At 36.1% G+C, this 20,771-nt stretch overlaps 2 protein-coding genes across 3 annotated transcripts; one reads left to right on the forward strand and one right to left on the reverse strand.

Moving 5' to 3' along the window:
- The first annotated feature begins 3,767 nt into the window (after positions 1–3,767).
- LOC103950504 (AFG1-like ATPase) lies at positions 3,768–9,410 on the forward strand. 2 transcript variants are annotated; one of them, XM_048570712.1, is made up of 15 exons: positions 3,768–4,100; positions 4,262–4,551; positions 4,633–4,715; positions 5,119–5,219; positions 5,390–5,512; positions 5,736–5,805; positions 6,229–6,315; positions 6,403–6,468; positions 6,604–6,696; positions 6,928–6,984; positions 7,078–7,206; positions 7,303–7,393; positions 7,872–7,960; positions 8,363–8,556; positions 9,064–9,410. In XM_048570712.1, exons 2-15 carry the CDS (start codon positions 4,332–4,334, stop codon positions 9,167–9,169), a joined length of 1,509 nt encoding a protein of 502 aa, XP_048426669.1. In that variant the 5' UTR covers positions 3,768–4,100; positions 4,262–4,331; the 3' UTR covers positions 9,170–9,410. The 2 variants fall into 2 exon arrangements, with proteins under 2 accessions (XP_048426669.1, XP_009359997.1); XM_009361722.3 differs by having other exon boundaries at positions 3,770–4,100; positions 4,636–4,715.
- A 4,847-nt stretch (positions 9,411–14,257) lies between these two features.
- Positions 14,258–17,526, reverse strand: LOC103950502 (tetratricopeptide repeat protein 1). The gene is made up of 6 exons (XM_048570704.1): positions 17,365–17,526; positions 16,858–17,168; positions 16,428–16,607; positions 15,784–15,910; positions 15,563–15,676; positions 14,258–14,671 (listed from the first exon to the last, which is right to left on the reverse strand). The coding sequence occupies exons 2-6, from the start codon at positions 17,080–17,082 to the stop codon at positions 14,556–14,558; spliced, it is 762 nt and encodes a 253-aa protein (XP_048426661.1). The 5' UTR covers positions 17,083–17,168; positions 17,365–17,526; the 3' UTR covers positions 14,258–14,555.
- Between the last annotated feature and the right edge of the window lie 3,245 nt (positions 17,527–20,771).

A 20,771-nucleotide genomic window follows, 5' to 3' on the forward strand; every position in this document is an offset into this window, starting at 1 on the left:
GCAGTATCTAGATGAGAATAACTTTTCACAAAGGTAGACTAACTAAGACAAATACCGTCAGTTAAGTAGTAACCTAGCTCATGCCTATTACCATTTACATTGTACCTCCATTCTGGTGCCCATCCATTGACAACATCGTCGAACAAAGAAGAAGAACAAAGAACGTTGATATCGTTGTTTGATCTAGGAGCACCAAAGAATGCAAGCCAAATCCATGTGTTGTAAGACGCCACAGCCTCGAGCATGATGATTGACTTATTGTGACAACCCTTAAATTGGTCAGCCCAAGCAATAGGACAATTTTTCTACTCCCAATGCATACAATCGAGACTTCCTATCATGCCAGGGAAGCCTCTTTTGTCTGCCTTGCGTAGAAGCCTTTTCAAGTCTTCACGATTTAGCTTACAGAGGTATGTGGCTCCATATACGGCTTCAAATGCCTTATAGAATTGCTTGAGGTTCTCAGTAGCAGTATTTTCCGCAAGTTGATAATATTCTTCAGTTAAGTCTGTAGAGCACCTATTAGCTAGCATCTGAATGAGATGATAGACTTTGTTGGCCTACGGCATCTATCTTCCATGCAAAGTAGTGGTCATGATGGACAACTACATTCAAGATGATTTCAAAAAGATTTCTCCTCATCCGATACCGCCTTTGAAAATCATGAAGAGGATATCTTGGACGTTCGATGAAATAATCTTTCATCATCCAATCATGACACTCTTCTCTATCACACTGCACAAACGAACACCCTGAGATAGAACCACAATAGCTAGATTTGGCATGGTGCTCATATTGCATAAGCAAGTTTGCATATTCGAGTTCTTCATTGTTCATTTCTACATCCACAGTTGCAAGGCTTGCTTGGTATTGTGCCATCTGCATTGCCAAGCTACACCTTCTTCTATCACCCATTGATGAGATATTGATGATTTTGAGGAAACAAAAACACTTTGAAAGTTTGAAGATTGGTGAATATGTTGTGTGATAGTTAGATATTCAACCTATGCTTATATAGAAAATGATTGAAGGTTTGCGATTCATGTGTGTATGTTTGTGTTTCATGCATATCTTGTGTTTTGTATGTTTTTGGCATGCGTTTCGTGTGTGTCATATGTTTCACATGTTTGGTGTGTTATACATCTCTATCATGTGTTTTGTATGTGCTTATGTTAACCGTAAAAACTACGAAGCCTACGTGGCGCACAGGCCGAGTAATTAATAAGCTAACTATGTCCTTCGGTTATATGCGGGGCATGCCAACTCGTCGGTCGAGCTCGACTGGGGAGTAAAATGTGTTGATGTTGAGTTGGGTGCGCTGCTAACTTCTTGATCTTGCAACTGCGACCGAGGAAGGAACACCTCTCAACCTTCAAGTTCTAGAGCCTAAAGATAAGCCTGTTAGTCTTGCGAAGTTCACGGATCGTTGGCGCCGAGTTTGGTCACGGTGATTATATTCGTGAGAGTATAAGCACGCCGAACTAGTACCAAGCTATACGGACACAAGTACTCGAAAGAGATGTATGTCCTAATGGTGAATGTGGTTCGGCCGTCAGAATGCCGAACTCTAAAACTTACTTGTGAATATCCAATCATATTCAACTCGGCTTGCAATGTGTCGAGCCCAGTAACTTGTAACACCTCACTTCACTGAGAAGGCTAATGAGATGACCTCTGTCAATAAGGACTCAAAAATCCTTCTTGACCGAGACTTGGATAGGTAATCAATTAGCCTCAACGCAGTGCTGTTTATCCAAACTGAATGTGCTTCACGGTTGGCTGATTCTACAGCAACAGTGTTGTTTATCCAAGCTGAAGATGTTCGTCGGTTGCCTTCACAGTGCTTTTTATCCAAACTGAAGATGTGTTGGCATAAAAAAGAAAATAAAAATATCAAGGCCGTTGAGAGGTTTCATGTAGAGCAAGAGTTTGCGCCAGGCAATTTGTGTGTTGAATTGGAGAGACTTTTAGTTGTCTACCGCTTGGTATTTATAGAGATCTGCATGCCCAAGTCGCGAAAACCAATCCTAATTGCATTGTGACTCTGAGTCTTTATTGGTTGCTAACCCCACGTCTTATCAAAACTTGTTGTCATCTTGCAACAACTTAAACTCTAAAAAGTAATTCTAATTGATGAATGCATGCATGATGATTCCTTCACCAACTCAAACTCTAAAAAGTAATTCTAATTGATGAAATATAATCATCATATCCCTTAGATAAAGCCACGTGCACCAAGCCCATCAATGAATTCCAAGTCAATTTGAATTGTACCACCCACTTCTATATCAAAAATAGGACTTAGGTTTTGATAAGAATTAGCCACGTGGGAGATTGCATGCACCTGGGGCCTAATAAAATGAGCCTATTCGAATGTCCTCGCGCGATCCTTTGAAGATGGATCAAATCATATTTTTCCAAAACAACCAACTGGATATATCAAATATTAGGTTTAATTATCCTAGTTAATATTAAGAGATAATATTATGATTAAAATCAAAATATCATTTCTCAATAATAACTAAAAGTCATTTCAACCACTTTATCATCCAACGGTCTAATATCTGCTCATTCAACGGCCTCAATTGCTTGGGCCGATAGTGTAAAATCGGGTCCAAACAGCTTCATATGTGTTATGTGTGTCATGTGTGTTTCATGTATTTTGTGTTATACATCTCTATCATGATTTTCATATTCTTCCATAGTGTTTCATGCATCGATTTAGTGATTTTTCAAATATTTATCAAAATTTAAATATTTTTACGTTAAAATGTTCATAAAATTAATTTAGGATAGTTTACATAATTTTTTTTTAAAATTAATTTAAAAAAAATTAGCTTAAATTCATTCTTTAATAATCTGGGGCTAAAATTTTGGACCATAAGAGTTGGAGTAGAAAAATTGTTTATGAGTTAAAACCTAAGGACCTGTTTGGTATCCTATTTGAAAATTTTTATCATTTCTCAAAACATTTGTTGAAAACAATTTTCTTTATGACTCAAAAACTTGATTGGTTTGCGATTTAAAATTTTTAAATCTTACAATTTAAACTAGACAAAGAGATCTAAAAAGAGGGGTCGCAGGAGATGGAGATGGAGAAAGAGGAGAGAGGAGGAAAGAAAGTAAGAGATGATTGAAAGAAAGAGAAAGAAGAGAGAAGGTCGGACAAGATAGAGAGGAAGAGGAGTGAGAGAAAGAATCAAGAATGAAGAGAGCGGATTGGAGGATAAACAAAAAAGGAAAAGAAAAAAAAAAGGAGAGAGAAAGAAGAAAAGAGAGAGAGATAGATTTGGAGTGAGAGGGTAGGAATGACAGAAAAGAAATGAGTGAGTTTAAGTTTAAAAACTCACATTTTTATGTTTTTAGAGAATAAACAATATTTTTTAGTTAGTTTTGAGTTCAGTTTTTTCAAATAATCCTACCAAATCAGTTTTTAATGTTTAAAACTTGAAAATTGTTTTGAATTTAAAAAATTGAATTCAAATAGAATACAGACCCTTAATTTTCTAAGTTAAAAATTTTAAGTTTTAGGTTAAAGAATGAAGATGGTCTTAGAAATGCAATAAGTAATTCAATAAATGTGAAGAATATTCCACCTTTTTGGGAAACGTGTAACCAAATCAGGAAAAAAAAAAAAAAAAAAAAAAAAAAAAAAAAAGGTTAAAAAGATGATGAGGACGATGGCGCGACGAGAAGGTCAAACTTAAACGACTCAGACGCCAAAGCTAACGTGCTGTAATCTGTGTTTTAAAACCCAACCAAATCCAGCCAGCCTCCTCATAAGAAGTCGGAATAAAAAATAATAATAATAATAATAATAAAAAACAAAAAAAAGAGGTTAAAAAGATGATGAGGACGATGGCGCGATGAGAAGGTCAAACTTAAACAACTCAGAGGCCAACGCTAACGTGCTGTAATCTGTGTTGTAAAACCCAACCAAATCCAGCCAGCCTCCTCATAAGAAGTCGGAATATGAGGATCCTGTCTTTTGGGTTATACGAGATTGTGGTTTGGATTAATTATTTGCTAGTTTTGTTGTAACTTGTAATTTCATCTCCTGCTGCTATCTGAGAAACCCAGCTAGCAGTTCTGCGCTTCAGGTGAGTTTTTATTTTTACTTTGTTTATTTATCTTAATTGGGGAATGATGTTATGATCCATGAACAATTATTGGTTTAATATGTTATGTAACTTGTAATTATTATTAATATATTTTTCTTACCATCTATATATTGTAAATTGTTAGATGACATTGTTTTCAGGGTTTCGTTAATTCGATACATTAAGCAAGTTTATTGGAAATTCTGTTCGTATCGGAGTCCTGGATAGAAAATGAGAGCAATTGCTCGATCTTTTCACCAATGTAGATTGGCTTTGTGCCATCAAGCATGTCATTACTCAAGTGGTTTTGTAACAAGGCAGAAGCTGTTGACAAACACCCGTGCTGTGTTTGCTTATCAACTCGCTAAAAATGCCGAATTCGATAGACTTCAACACCCCATGCTTATGGTCTCGAGAGCTCTGTCAATTGATGTTGCTCCAATTACTAATGGTGGTGCTTCTTGTATTTTGGGTTGTCTTAGTTTGTAAAGTAGCATTATAGTCTCAGTTTTGATGGTTTTCAGTTCAATAGCAGATGTAAAAACAGCGGGGCCACTTGTTGAGTATGAACGAAGAATTGCTGCAGGGGAACTTGTTGACGGTGATGCCTACCAGGTAGGGAAAACAACTCATCGGGGGTATTCTTTATCAGTTCCATATAGATAAATGAGGAAATGATTAGAATGAAAACTGTTTGGCACCTTCCTGCATTTGAAATTTGAAGTGCTAAATGGCACAGTGACGGTGCATGCAAACCTTGGAAGTCAGCTTCATGTTTTCACATACTGTTTGTTTGTTTGTTTTGGTTGAACAGATAATGTTTGTTATGGACACTTTGTTTAGAGGGAAATTATCCCGTAATTTGGTTTAAAGGATTTAAACTTTCGGCCTTATTTAGTAAATCCTGTGTTAAATGTGGGTTGCTCTGGTTGGATAACAGAGAACTGTACTATCGCTTCAGGCATTTATATGCATTATCTATTTATTTTTCTTTTTTTTATCTGACTAATTTTTTCAGGTAGGCACCTTAAGAGAACTTCAAAGGCTTTATGATGAACTTGTTCAATCAGCTGATGCCTGCCAGTTGGATAGATATTCAATTTCTACAAAATCTGGAAGGTACTCTTCAATAACTTGTTTAATTTCACCACTTGTGATCCAATTTCAAGTTGTAGGCTGGTACAGTATATGATACCATTAGCTTTGTGTTGAATTTTTTCTTTTCCTACTTCTAATTTGGTCCTGTCTAGGAGTATTTACCAATCATTCATCTTTTTGTCCATATACAGGAATAGGTGGTTGTGGTATCATTTCATCCCACATTCTTCAACCTCACCTGTCAAGGGTCTTTATCTGTATGGAGGAGTGGGTACCGGTAAAACCATGTTGATGGACTTGTTTTTTGATCAGCTGTAAGTTTAAATGAATGTTCTTTTTTGTTATGTTATTGTTTAATTTTCTAGATATTGCAACGCTATTGTTCATAATCGTTGAGGAACAGTACTTGTAAATTCAATGGATCTTGGTGTTTATCAAAATTTATTTATTTCTGTTCTTGAATGTTAACTTCTTCAACTTTCTGTCCATCACATATTGTCATTTTTATCTCCTAATACTTTTATTTTCGTTTCTCAGACAATGCTGTTGGAGGAAAAAGAGGATTCATTTTCATGACTTTATGCTGAATGTACATAAAACATTGCGAGTAAGATGAAATTTTTGATAAAAGGACTTTCTATGTCGTATCTGAGAAATATCTTCTTATGCGAACGTAGGCTGTATTTGGTAAAATTTTTAGGGTTAATTGTTTAGCTTCCGTTGCAAAAAATGTATCATGAAGTACAGTAGAACATTCAGTCATTTGTACACCGCCCTTGGATGGATGATATCCGAACAGGTTGTTCTTACAGTATTTTTGAAAAGAGAGATTTTATTTCAAAATAAGAGCTGTGCATTTACAGTACAACAGGTTTTCATACTTGAGGATTAGGAACTCATTTTTTCAGTCAGTTAATATTCGCATATATTTGAACTAAATGTTCATTTCATTCTGGACATTGGTTCTTTGGTACTAGGTCTTATACAACTACCCGGTTAAGGTTAACATGGGTGATATATATTTTCTCAGAAGCACCAGGGTGTAGAAGATCCACTTGAAGTTGTTGCAAGAGAGATATCGGACGAGGCAGTCTTGTTGTGTCTGGATGAATTCATGGTAGAGCGCTAGTATTTGAAAATATGATTCAAAATCATATCTTACTTTGTTCCTTTATTGTACTGATTGTCCTGTGGTCTTACGTAGGTGACAGATGTTGCTGATGCATTAATATTAAATCGCCTGTTTAGACATCTATTCAATAATGGTATTGTAAGTAGTTTACTTTCATTTACTCTCTTGTGCTCATGGCCTTTTATACACTGAATCATGCAGATTCATATTATTTTCTTTGTTTCGATTTTTATTTGTGTGTTTTATTTTGCTTTTTGTGCGAGGCAAGTTTAGATCCTTGTTTCCACCTCCAATCGTGCTCCAGATAAGCTGTATGAAGGTGGACTGCAGAGGGATCTTTTTCTGCCGTTCATTGCGACTTTGAAGGTATGTATCTGGATGTGATCTCATCTGCTTGCAATTAGATTGGTTCAAACCAGTGATTTTAGTATATGTTTGCCACAACACGATAAAATGTTGCAAGGCACTTGTGGAGTTACCAAACCTTTAACTGGGTTTTATTTGGTGCTAGAAATTTTTTGTGCATAACATTTTATCATGTTTTCCTAGTCTGTTAATTAGTTTGTACTTCATAACAGCGGGGTATTTTGGCTGTAGGAAAGATGTGTGGTTCATGAAATTGGTTCTGCAGTAGACTACCGGAAACTGACTTCGGTGAGATATCAAGTTCACTAAGATTCCACGTGTTCAGGTGATATTACCTAATGTTTATAAATATCTAATCTCATGCTTGCACCTTAACTACAGGCGGAGCAGGGTTTCTACTTTGTTGGCAAAGATTTGTCGGGATTTCTCAAGCAAAGTTTTCAACAATTGATTGGGGAACACGAAGCTGTTCCACAAGAAGCAGAAGTAGTAATGGGAAGGACATTAAAGGTAATCTCTCGGTTGCCTTTTGGCGAGGCATGTGCCGAGAATATTATATGGTCATGTGTTTTTGGATCTGACAATATGTTCTTTAATTCATATCAGGTTCCACTCGGTGCTAATGGATGTGCGTATTTTCCTTTTGAGGAACTCTGTAACAGACCATTGGGAGCTGCAGACTATTTTGGATTGTGCAGTAAGTAAAACCTAGCAGAGTCAATAATTCATGCAAATTAGGATGTTAAATTTACTTTTAGTTAGTGATATATGACATCATTGTGTTGAGTCGTGGGATGGATGCAAATTAGTATTCTGTACTCGTGCACTCCTACACTTAAGAATGGGAACCGCAAAACATAAATCTGGATGTTGAGCATTGGAACGTACTTCCCTGTATTTCATTTTATGTTTATTAAAACCTCCTATATTTTTCTTGACTAATATTTGCGCAGTTTCAAAAATCATTTCCCTTTTATCCGACTATGAATGATAGATATAGATATTTGTGAACCTTTATGAATTTTATTTTTACCTGGGTGCACAAATTCATATTACCTTAAAACTATTGGCTCTTTTTTAGTAGTAGGAGCTTCCAAACACCCTAATATGGGAATTTCGTATTTCAAGAATCAAGAATAACTTCTCTTAAAGATTCTTCATTTTCCTTTTTACAGAGAACTACCATACCTTGGCATTGGAGGGTGTCCCAGTTTTTGGGCTCCACAATAGAACAGCTGCATACCGGTTTGTCACTCTGGTTGATGTATGTTCTATGTTTCTTCATAATGTTTTTTTTTAACAAACGATGTTATCTACACTAATGGGGAGGGTGGTGGGCTTAGCCTCACAATGGACTAGCAATAATGTGGTTCAGACTCACCTTTGGCGAGAATCGAACCTAAGACCTCACTTACAAGTGAAGAGGAATACCACTAGACCATAGTACTAAGTGGCTCTGTTTCTTCATAATTAGGTTGGCCATATTAGTTACAACTTTTGGAAATAATACTTCTGGAAGCGAGATATTTGGGAATAAGTTTTGTTCATGTCTTTGGTTATCCTTCACAGGATACTGTTGTAACTGCATTTGGGTTATAGCTTAATCACCATTGCTTTCTCCACTCTCGTGGGTCTTAAATTATTCTATTCACTAATGTGGTCACAGGTGATGTACGAAAACAAGGCCAGGTTGTTGTGTACAGCTGAGGGAACTCCCTTTGAGCTCTTTGAAAAGGTAGTGACAATCTCTGATGCCCTACAAATCGCACCTAGAACCTTTTCAAGGTCAAGGAAAAATGATGATGCCGGACTGTGCGTGGATAATGAATTGGGTTTTGCCAAAGACCGCACCATTAGTAGGTATGTTCCTCTGCAGATCATTGTACCTGCCTCATTTGTCTATTATTGCACATTGAAGTGTCGTTTCAAGTACTGCATGACAACTCTCACAGTTTCTCGCAAATATGCACGCTTTGATTGGATGAAATTTGCAAGGTTTGGATTGAAGGGCAGCAAAAGAAAATGTGGTGTTTTGTTTTTAGAAAATTTTGGTCATCAAAAGATCTCATTTTGGGTTAATCTTTCCTTCACCTCTTCTCGGCATGCATTCTTTATTCTAACCTGTTACAACGGGAGCCAAAATATCTCGTTTAGAATCTTTGCGCCATGCTTCTGTCCTATTCTAACCGATTACTACCCTAAATCCAAATAACTGTAACTAAAAACAAGTGGCTTAAGGATCGATAAGAACAAGTCTATATTGAGACGTGGTAGTTTGGTTATATGAAAGTTGTCAATCTGGTTGTTCTCGATCTCTATTTATTGCAACGTTGCTAGTACTGACTGTGAAACCGCTGACGAGTGCAGATTAACAGAGATGAATAGCAAAGAATACTTGGAGCACCATGCTGAAACATTGGCTGAGAAGAACTCAGAGGAAGGTGTGAATCTTAATAAGGTCGTGCAAGCATGATGACGTAAACAGATCCAGCATACTCCAGTAAACCAGTGTTGTATAATTGTGTGGTTGCACATCAAGAACCAGCATTGTAACATGAATGTTATTTGTTTTCTTTTTTCAGTTGAATAAATGTACTCTCTCATAGTCGTATTAGATTCACCATTGTAACATAAATGTTATGATAATGCTCTGAAATTTTGAGGCTTGATAACTTCCTTGTGATTTATGGGATTGGCTACAATATTTACATGTATTTAATACAATCACCATATGAGCGTCGTATATAATTCGAAGGAAATTTTGTGAAAAACTAAGTTCATTAAGCCACATAATACATGCATTTAACAATTAAATGGCAGAAGCATGTTTATATGCACTTTAAAACAAAAACTTAAACCATGAAATTCAAAGCCTAGTAGTTGTGGTAAACCAAGACTCAACCCAAATCTTAAAAGAAGGGAGTTGAGAAACTTTTATACCTTTAGCACCTCTTTACTTAGCAAATGATATTTACCCATGTGAGGGCCTTCTTTTCTTTGTCTCCTTGCGCCTTGGCTCCATGGACGTGGATGGAGGAACTTTGCTTCTTGGCTCCATGACTTCTTGGATATGGATGGAGGAATGGGTTATCCAAAAGTCCCTAAAATTGACCTCTAAACTCCGACACCAAGGAATGGTTGAGGAAGAAGATGAGTGACCATGGAAAAACAAAATGTTAGCAATGTTCTCCCATGGTGCCCCGCCTCTCTAGAAAGAAAGAGCTTGTGTTCTCTCATCTTTCCTCAAAGAATACCCTCATGAAGAAAAGGCTATAAAGTTACTTTTATACCTACCTTCATTGGAGTGACAAACTTGTAATAAGTCCAAAATCACACTCTCTCTAAGCACGGCCGCCCTCCCTATTGTTGGTGGCTTAATTGTCCAGTTTGTTATGGTTTAAGTTGTGTGACAACTAAAACAAAGTGGACTATTAAATAGTTTGGTCCACAAGGCACATAAGGTTTAAGTTTTAATTAATCCCTTATGTGCCTTTCGTTCTTGATTAATTAACTTTTAATTAATCTTTGCCATAGACAATTAAACTATTTAATTGTCCTTACTCATCTTCATTATATCCTTCAATCATTATCTTACACAATGTATGATCTATTAGGTTCCTTTTACTGAGGCAATGGGCAATTAGAACTCTTACTAATCGATTGTGAATTGAAACTTACTTTCAATTCTCCCGTTAGTGATTATACACCTTTAGGGCTTACACAAGCCATGAGTGACACCTAACAGTATATCATGGCTACCCAAGATAATCAGAAGATGTTGGAGAACCTATTCAGTTTGGGGTTACAATGCAATACGGTCTTTCTCTAATACAATACTCTTGGTCACATTGTTTGGTTTGATAGTTTATTCATGTATATCCAATGTGATTTTACTTATATGATTACCTAGAATGTCTTCAAATCTTCCTAAATGTCATTTATACTCTAGCTAGAGATTATTAATCATATCATAGAGTATTCTCACTAAACTATTTGAAGGTTAGAGATCCCTTGTTGTGCATTCATCTACCTTTATAGTTAAGTGGCTTAACCCCAACTATATCTTAGACACTCTCTGATGGAGTGCCTTTGACACAATCAAAGATCAAGGACCTAACCACAAAACGACTATGATGCCTCAGGTCAAAGGACTACTTTGCATTATCCCAACCTTGAGTTCATGTGACATGAGTATGAGAACTCCTTGTTGATCACATTCAATGGACTCATTCTCTATTGAGCACCTATATGCTTGTCTTAGTGTCAGTCACACCAATGACTCTAGACCAATCACTTTCTTTGAGAGAAGACATAACACGTACTAATCTTAACGGACTGTCAATGCCTTGGCAATCTTATGATCATGAACTTTTAGGATATGTATACGAAAAAGAATGGTCTCATGAATCTAACTTCTTTAGATCACATTCTCTCAATTACATATTCCTTGAACTTATTGTTCAAGCGTATAACGTTTATATGAGACGGCTTTAAACAGTAATCTTTGCTCTTACATTAGTTTAACATGTGAAATGTCCATAAACTATCATCGTATTATTGGTTTTATGGCACATTTTCAACATAATTCATGTGAAGTATATGTATGTAATACAACTACCATCTGACCATCGAGATGGTGTGTAGCTAAATCCTTGATTGTATGCGCTATTTAACTTGGTCGTTGGATTTCAACAATTTATATTTTACAAAACTATTCAAGGTTAAAATAGTAAAGAGAATGTTGAGACTTTATTTGGATCTTCTCCTTTAACCTCTTCATTTCTCCTTATTCTGCATGTTAAAATGACTAAATTTGAAATCATTTATCTGTTCAATTCTCTCTATAATTTATAGAGGATGAATCATAAGTTTTTTAGTTGAACACTGAAATATATTTAAAAAAAGAAAAGAAGAAAAAAAAAAGTGTTGATAAACCCACCCACTCTCTTATTTTTTTTCACCCATCTTTTAATAAAAACTTTGATACAAATTTTACCCTCTTGTAAAAGGACATTAAGGATATATATAAAAACAAAAAACAACCAAGATTATCTTCCTCACCAGCTCTTTGCAATTATCTCAATTCCTTCAAATAATTATTTTCTTCATTTTTAATTACGCTAGCTTAATCATATGTAATAATTGTTCAAAAACTTTAATTAATTAAATAATTATTTAAAATTTTGGGAAATGAAATGGACCAGAAGAAGGAATTGGGCTTGAATGGGCAAGACCGGGTTGTCGCGAATTTAGAAATGGGGCTTGAGGACACAATTTTGAGAATGTGGCATGAGGCTTGGTCATGGGATTTAGAAGGGGGTTGCATTGGAGGTTCGGAGAGAGAGAAGGAAGGAGATTTGTAATCAGATGGAAATCTAAGAAGTGACCGAATTCTGGAATTCTAGCTGGAATAAAAATAAGTGAGTGGAGGCTAGTATGGGCTTGTCAGTACCCTAAAATTTATTCTTTTGAAAAATTAAAAAAGAATTTAGATATATATAATGGGTGGGAAAGTAGTATTTCAATTTTTTAACTTTTTATGGTGATGAGATCATAATATAAGTGAAAAATAAGACATCATGGTGAGTCTAGCAGCACTCTTGAAAAATCACAGCACTGAACCTTTTCCTACACGAATATTTTGTGGGCAAAGTTTCTCAAGTGCAAAAGTCAAAGCCGTACAGTCATAAAGACCTAATCCTCTATTAATCTCTTGCCAAGGGCATTTATTTTTTCGCCCATTGCTCTGCACGCTGTTTTTGGGTTCGTTTGAAAACGTTTTAAAATGAGTGAAAATATTTTTTGTGAAAAATATTTTTGGTTTCGAAAGCGCTTGAAGTGTTTCATGCAAAGAGCACAAATTATGTACTTCTTGCAGAGAGCACCAATTATGGTGCTTCTTGCATAAAACACTTCAAGTGTTTTTCCATGATTCACTTGCATTTTTACTAAGAATTAGTTATAAAATACTTTCATCAAAAACATTTTTGGTCATTTTAAAAGCACTTTTAAATGACCCCTTCAACTCCCAAAAATTGAATATATATCCTTCTTCTGGGGTAGTTAGGTGAATGGGTTCATCGCATGATGTAGGCATCAAGATGGGCACCTGTATTGGTGATAAATTCTTACACAAAAAAAAAGTTCGTGACGGATTTAGGGACTTCCTCTTTATGATCATAATCATTGATATTATTAAAACACTATGTAAAGATAATTATGGTATGTAATTAATCTATGCAACGACCATAATTCACAACGGCTAAACTACCTTCATTTTTATTGATATTTTGAAAATATTCTTTTTACGTAATGTTTTATAATAAGAAAGATTTTAAATATAAGCAGCAAGTTCTGAATCAGCCAAGAACTATTTTAGTGTACGAATTTCTCTACAATTTTGTGGAGCCAAGTGTCTCTCAATGACGAAAAAAAAAATGTGGAAATGGCACTTAAATTAAAAAAAAAAATAAAATTATGATGAAATTGACGAAATTTTTTGTAAATGATTATTTCAAAATACAAATATTAACAGCTCCCCAAAAAGTATAAATTTTTTGTAAATAATTACCGTGAAATCCCTTGAAATTGATTATATTTTTTGTGTTGTTGTAACAAAGTTTCGTGAAAGCTTTGTAAAACATAAGGAAGTTATATGAAAATACGAAAAGACCTTAAGGGGGTGTATATGTTTAAATTAACAATCTGAAATTTCCGAAAGTGTAATTTTGGAGCCAAGTTTTGTGAAATGATACAAAAAATTCAATAAGAAAAAGAACGAAGTGGAGGGAGTTAATTTTTAAGAGGTGGATGCCACCTCCATATATGCATGTGGTGCAACTATGATTCACGCGTTGGTTTGTATCCTTACAATTTTCGAGTCCACATCCTGCCATTCTCTCTGACCACTGCCGTTCTCTGGCATGCAATCAAACCCTCTGCTATGATATGCGTTGGGTTTGTATGACAATGGCTTCTTTCTTTTCAATCATTTTTGAATCGAACTGTTTGAATTCTTTAAACAAGAAAGAGATTGTGCTGTCTAATAAAGGTATTTCTTGGTCCTCAAGGTACTCTATATATATTATAAATACCACCACATAAAAAGTTCAAAAGATCATTATGTATTTTCTTTTTCTTTAATTTGAAACAAATTTTGCTTCACTTTCTTCTTCAAATAAAGTTCTGCGTTGGAATTTATTCTTTGGGGACTGGAGAATTATATGCATATCCTCTTGAACGGGACGGGACGAGACGGGAATGGCAGCAGGCACCGGCAGTTGCCAAAGTTTATTCTTTGGTAATTTTTCAGCATGCGGGCGCGCAACATGTTACAAGTGTGTCAAAACGCTCCTGCTCGCCGATGTGCAAGACTGGAACCAACTGGCGTACTCTGGGCTTGAACTCGGCATCCGGCGAAACAACTATCACCACAAGTGACTATTGTTCACCGCCAAGGACAAAACCCTACAAAGAAGAAAAGAGAGTAGTACTGGAGCAGCCAGGAATCACCTTTGCAATTCTGAGTTCAAAATTACAGCAAAACATACCGGACAACTAGTAACCCAATTACGATTGTAGGATTTATATATCAATCACTTTCAACCCAGAACCCACATTGTTTGAAACGAATCTCATTCCAAGTCTCATTTACATGGTAATAAATGTAAAGAAGATCATAAACAAACTGCAATGGTGCCGATTTCATCCATATATAGAAACCGTACGGGCTTAAAATTCACGAAAGCAATCACTACTAGCCACAAATGATTTTCTCAGCTCAGCATTTACTTGTAAATAACAATCCTGCCTACACACCCATTCCTCCCTCATTGTTAAAGGATATGGACACAACTGTGCTAGCGTTGGAATGAAAGAGAATATGAGCCAGTGTTTGGATCTTTGACTGCTTTAAAGTTGTCGACGCTCATTCCAAAACGGCCCAAAAGCGAGTTGCCCATTTCTTTCAGCTTCCCTGCTCACACACAACAGTTTTAAACCCTCAGTCTTCCTTCTTATGAGAAAATTTAATGTTAGCAAGTGGAAGTACGGAAATGTAGATTACAGAGAACGACATGTCAGCCCACTAACAGCCTAGGCTGACTTCAAAATGAATTATGCCGCATAAATATATCACCCGCAGGCATAGCAATTTTGGACATGATGTCTGATGCCACCAGAAAGCACTGAATATGCGAATAACCACCAGAGTCATGAGACAGAAGAATTGAAACAAACATCTTTAATAACATAATCACTTTCTAAAGGAGAACCAATGTGCTAAATATTCATTTAGTTGACAGCATCAAGAAGAATAAAATATTGCCCGACCACTCCCTAAACCGCCACAGCAACTCCTATGGAAATCATGGACAAGTTTCGATGAAAAGCTAGCGAGTCATAAGCAAAGATCATATGTCATTAAGGAATTGATTAGTATGATGCACATTAGTACTTCCTTCTTTCCACACTTAGTTTTTCCACTGTTTCACAAAATCAGACAAAATAGTTACTTTCGCCATTCAGCATGTAATTATTTGACTTTGCAAACCACATTGCTTATTTCCCTGCAATACAGTCCAATTTGCCTATCCTTTGGTCTTTGTTTCGCAAGATAAAGAATAAGTCATGTTTAATGCGAAGGCTTGCAGAATGGTCTGTCTATGGGATGGATTGGGATTCTTTTCCGTACTTTACTGGAAAATTATATAATCATGGTACAGATAGCTTTTGGGAATAATTTGATTGAGTGGGCAAGAAAGAGAAAATAAAACCACGAAACATGAAGCGGTTAACAATATGCACAAGGAAATAATTGAATCAACCCACCAGCCACTTATATACCAAAAAACAGAGAGAAACTGACCTATCATCTCCTCTTTCATCTTTTCTCTCTTTTCTTCAGCTAGTGGCCCCAAACGGCGAATGGCCATTTTGGCTTGGTCATTTGAAGGATCCAGTTCCAAGACACTTTTCATATCTGTAGTGTATAAACAAGAATTGAGCAATACAAATTAGTATTAGTCCACCTAATGAGAAGACAAGTTGTTTCTAGTGGTTAAATTTTGGTATTAAATTCGAACTTACCAACAATAGCCTCTTCAAAATGCTCGAGCTTTTCATGAGTTTCTGCTCTTCTAAGCAGAGCTTTCATATATGAAGGATTGAGTTCAAGCGCTTTTGTGCATTCCTTGATTGCGTCCTCGTACTTTTCCTGTGAAGATTAAAAGTGTAATAATTATGCACCATAACGTATCATTTGTGTACAATTCTAATGAAAAGAATACGACACCTTTTCAAAACACATAATAAGAAAAGGGAAGATAATGGAAACACTAAAAGTGAAAACAGCCTTTTAGTTTTTTGTGAGGAAAGTGAAAACGGCTTATTCGAACAAATAGCACTCGCACTAAATTCCAACCATGGCTTAAAAATATCAGGAAAACTTTGATCAGAAATTTTGATAAACAATGCCATCTAATATAAACTTGAATTATTCGTTGTCTTTCACAATAAATCTTAAGTCCAAATATTAAGAACCTTAAAGCATCACTTATAAACTTTGATCAGTTATTATGAATATTAAGAGCCTCAACTAATTTCATCCATGTATACCAATACATCTTGCTACATATTTAGAAATTTGGAATCATGGATTGTCTAACATGTGAGAATCAAAGGGGAATCAGAGTCCAGAAGAGTTTCCAAAGATGTGAACCCACATAACGTACCAATTTCGAGAAGCATACTGCACTGTTTAAATGACAAATGGAACGTAATTCGACAGACAGTGGCATATCAGGTGCAAGGTGTAAAGCAAGCTCATACTGTGTTAGTGCCTCCTGGTATTGCCCACTGCCAAAAAGTCTATTTCCTTCAATTTTCACATCACTTGCTTCTTCAAACGCTTTCTGCTTCCGATGCAAAACCAACAAATTGAAAAAAAATGTATTTCAACACAAACATAGGAGTCGTAGGCAATAAAATCAATTCCCCGATCAGATATACATATAACTAAGAGACAATGACCAAATTGGATTTTCAGATTTCAGAACAAAATTGACCTCTTCAAGTATCAATAAGTAATTGAATCATCTACAATATTGATTACCAATGGAATTTACCAGAAGAAGATGAACAGTCGCTTCGACTGAGAGTTACCTGCTTCGATTCAACGTCGTCATCGTTCGGAGAGGGAGTTTCTTGTTGTTCGTCTTGGAGATGGAGTTGTTGAGGGATTTCGTCGTCGTTGAGTTCGCCTTCGCTAGCAGTTTCAAAGCCATCGGAGGCATCTCTGTTGGTGGCGGTGGAAGAGGAGGAGGAGGGATTTGGGGGATTCATATCGCTATGGCATTCATTCTCTCCTTCTTCTTCCTTTATCAGCATCTCTGTCGGTGAAGAAGGTTTTAGGGATATTGACCGTGTCGCCGGCGCTTGCGTTTTCTTCTAGAAACTGAAATTTTACATATGAACTAGAATACAAGAAAAAAAATTCAGATAAAATCGCCAAATAATCGCCTGGATCTACCGGAGCTTAATCGCGGAACAAAAACGATCTCCAAAACTTAAAAGTTAAAGAGAAAGGAGACGAAAATTCGAGAAATTAAGCAAGCGAGATTTCTACAAACAGATGATCAGATTAGGGGATTAGGGTTTAGAGTTGCGTACCCATGGATGGCGAGAGGTCCGTGAGATCTCACGTGAGATAAGGGTTTCGAAGAGCAGCGAGCGAGCGAGGAAGGAAGGTAGTGATAAAATGAGAACACTTCACTTGTGCTGCGTCTTTCTGGAGTGTACTGGTAGCGTACCGATATCAACGTCCATCATCCCGGTTCGTTATGCACTTCATTACCCAATTTTGTAACCTAAAAAGAATGTTTTTTTTTTTTTTCTTTTTATTTTAATTTATTTTTCAACCAATATGATTAGAATGGTATTAATTTTTTGGATTTTTTTTTTTAGCAAAATCAAGGAATTAATCTAAAGAGAAGCCTCGGGCCACTTAGCATTACGGTTTAGTAGTATTTCTTTTCACTTGTAGGTGAGAGGTGTTAGATTCGATTCTCGCCAAAGACAAATTTGTGCTCAAATATATCTACACTAAGGAATATACTGTCGTGCTGGGCGAATTTGAGTCGCCAATCAATTCACCACCATCCATAGAGCAAGGTTCGAGCAATCTGTGCTCAAATATACCTTGGAGTACAAAGATTTGAAACTTTGAAAATGAGCTCAGCTTTTTCAGATAGTTTCAAGCCATCTCCAGCCACTTTTCGGACTTCCAATAGATATAATCTTGTTGCTCTCTTCCAAGCTTCATTTTGACATTTGCATCGTGAAATTTGGTTGAGAAATGACTCACTTATAGCTCTGTGAAGAATTCCAGCAAAAAACCCATAATTCGATGAAGTTTCGACAAAGCAGACAACATCGTTAACGACTGGAGAAAGGAAGCAGATGACAGAATAGTCTATCAAGGTGAGGAATATTCTCTAACTTCGTCATCATATTCTGATAACGGCAAGTATATTCCATAGCCTGAATCAATGAAGTTGTGAGCACTTCCTAAGTCTAGTAGGATTCTCACATAATGTGTAATACCCTGAAAATTTAAATATATGAATTAAATATTCATAATTATGAATATGTGGAGAAAAGTGAAATTCAATCGATTTATGGTTATGAAAATTTAATCGAGAAATTTTAAAATTTTGTTATGAGAAATTATTATAATTTAAGTCGTAAAATTTATCGACAAGTGGAAAAAACAAAATTGGCCCTATAGTATTAAAGGGATTCTTCGTGGACATATTTGATCTTTGCATGATTTTTCAGATTTTATTACATATTTGAGTAGTACTCGTCGATATGAACGTGTGGGCGCAAACAGAATGTAATTAATGTAATTTGGAGTTATAATGAATAAATTAGAGACATTTTAGTTGAAAAAAAAAAAAAAAAAAGAAGCTGCCAAATGGCAGCAGGAGAGAGGGTAAAAGAGAGAGTTGTGGGAGAGAAAAGGAGAGGGGAGGGCCAATCAGGAAGGGAGGAAATGAGGGAAAAGGAGGGAGAAAAGGAATAAGGAATCAGATTTCCTTTTGACCCGCCGACCCAGCCGTATCTCCCTCATCCGACTTTCGTTTTGGGTAATATTGGTGTCCATGGAAAGCTCTCGGCGAGCCCAACGTCCCTGTGGTGTTAGATTTTTAAATTTCTAATCCAATTTTACGAATCAAAGCCACAAAGTTCTAGTTTGTCCGGTGGATTTCACCCTTTTTCGGTGATTCCGACAACGATTACCATCGATCCCCACCACCAATAGACTCCCCTCAATCCCAATAGAAAGGCCCAAGCATTGGTTGTAGTGTCGGAGTTTGTTTTGGCGTTGAATCAAGAACACCCATTTCTAGGGTTTCCGATGGTGTGAGGCCAATTTCAGGTGCTTCCCGGCCGAATTGGACTTCGGCCCAGGTATGAAAGTTGTTCCCCTTGTTGTGTTCTATAAGTCTGTAAAAATTTGGTAATTTTTGGAGTTCTTCGGAAAATTGGGTTTAAGTTCGCCGAAAACCGCCACCTGCGACTGCGTATGGCCAGTGGGACGATGCTGCCTTTTTACGCAGATTTTGATATTCTGAATTCATTTTTGGGTATCCAATTGATGTGTTTCAATTGCTAAATATGGTATGGAATATTTCCTCTACTTGAATATTTTAGGAAATGGATTAAAAATGAAAGGTGAACCACGAATGGCTTGATCCCTATTAGGGTAGGTAGGCAATCTAACAAGAAGTTAGATGCAGCCATAAAATAATTGAAATTAATCTTTTGTTGAAAATTTGTCTTAGAAAAGGAATTGGGTGATTAGTTTAAAAATAAATCTTAGGGTTTAATTTCTTTGGGCTTACCATAGTAATTATCTTCCGAATTAAGAAATTGGGTTGTTACAAATGGTATTAGAGCAAATGATCCCACCTTACAATGTGAGATAATATTGATGGTTGTGGATGTGAATTGTGAAGTGTATTGATATTGCACTATTTCAAAAGTTCTTGACTAATGATGAATTTATGTGAAATGCCTATATTGTGAATCACTATGAAGTGAATTGAATTAAGTAGGAGTAGAAAATTTTAAAATGTCATATTTTATGCATAGCTTTAAGATTGAGCTTTTGGTTTAAAGTTCCAGATTAATCTTGAATGGAGTTGATATTATGTTATGTATTATGAAAAATTTGAATGTTAGGATGATTGTGAAATTGAGACAAGTAGATGGAAAGGTTGTATTATACCTATGCAATTGAGAAATATTGATTTGGACGGAAATGGCTCGAGGATGATGAATTGGGCGAAAGGGCCCATGGATGTTGATTAGGGCGGAAAAGGCCCGTGAATGTTGACTTGGGCAAAAAGGCCTGTGGATGTCGATTTGGGCTTGATAGCTCGTGGAATTGGAGGAATGTCTAATTGGGCAAAATGGTCCGTGGATGTGGATTTGGGCAGAATGACCCATAGAAAGTGGAAAAGTGGTTGAATGGGCATAAAGTGTTTGCAGGAGAAAAGCTCTATGTGTGGGCTGTGAGAATGAGTTATCAATGGGATGTGTGGAAATGTATAATTGCTGGGTATATTACGATTCGTTCCAAACTACTAGTCACATGTTGGAACAGAAAGAAAATCGTGGTAAAATCTTTGTTTAACCAATGATGATTATGCTTAGGAATTCTTTATATTTGCATGGCCAATGATAATGATGGATGAAAATTTTAATATTTATGAAAGTCATGGTGGTGTATCGAATGGGAATGAAATTATAAACTATGGTTATGGTTTGACCATTATAATTGGAATGGTGAAAAGACCATGAAGATTTCTTTTCATATATTATTGGTGGACATGAATGAAAATATGGAATGAGATTTTGAGTTCGTTTAATATAAACGTTTTCCCAGTTAAATTTTTATGTTTGATGAAAAGAATTGATGGGGAAATTTTATAATTACAAATTCGATTGTTTTGGTTGCCATAGTTATGAGTTGTCATTGTTAGATTTAATACTGCGAACAAAACTGATGA

This window comes from the organism of the source record quoted next, unplaced genomic scaffold (assembly GCF_019419815.1).
Source record: "Pyrus x bretschneideri cultivar Hongxiangsu unplaced genomic scaffold, Pyrus_bretschneideri_v1 Contig54, whole genome shotgun sequence".
Taxonomy (NCBI): Eukaryota; Viridiplantae; Streptophyta; class Magnoliopsida; order Rosales; family Rosaceae; genus Pyrus; species Pyrus x bretschneideri.

What these genes read in the sequence shown, in the direction of transcription:
- LOC103950504 (XM_048570712.1), top strand. Translation starts at nt 4,332, where the DNA reads ATGAGAGCAATTGCTCGATCTTTTCACCAATGTAGATTGGCTTTGTGC. An exon ending in GACTTGTTTTTTGATCAGCT is followed by an intron (nt 5,513 to 5,735) that starts GTAAGTTTAAAT and finishes TTCGTTTCTCAG; the next exon opens with ACAATGCTGTTGGAGGAAAA. An exon ending in CGTTCATTGCGACTTTGAAG is followed by an intron (nt 6,697 to 6,927) that starts GTATGTATCTGG and finishes TTTTGGCTGTAG; the next exon opens with GAAAGATGTGTGGTTCATGA.
- LOC103950502 (XM_048570704.1), bottom strand. Translation starts at nt 17,082, where the DNA reads ATGCTGATAAAGGAAGAAGAAGGAGAGAATGAATGCCATAGCGATATG. An exon ending in ACGACGTTGAATCGAAGCAG is followed by an intron (nt 16,608 to 16,857) that starts GTAACTCTCAGT and finishes CATCGGAAGCAG; the next exon opens with AAAGCGTTTGAAGAAGCAAG. An exon ending in TTTTGAAGAGGCTATTGTTG is followed by an intron (nt 15,677 to 15,783) that starts GTAAGTTCGAAT and finishes TATACACTACAG; the next exon opens with ATATGAAAAGTGTCTTGGAA.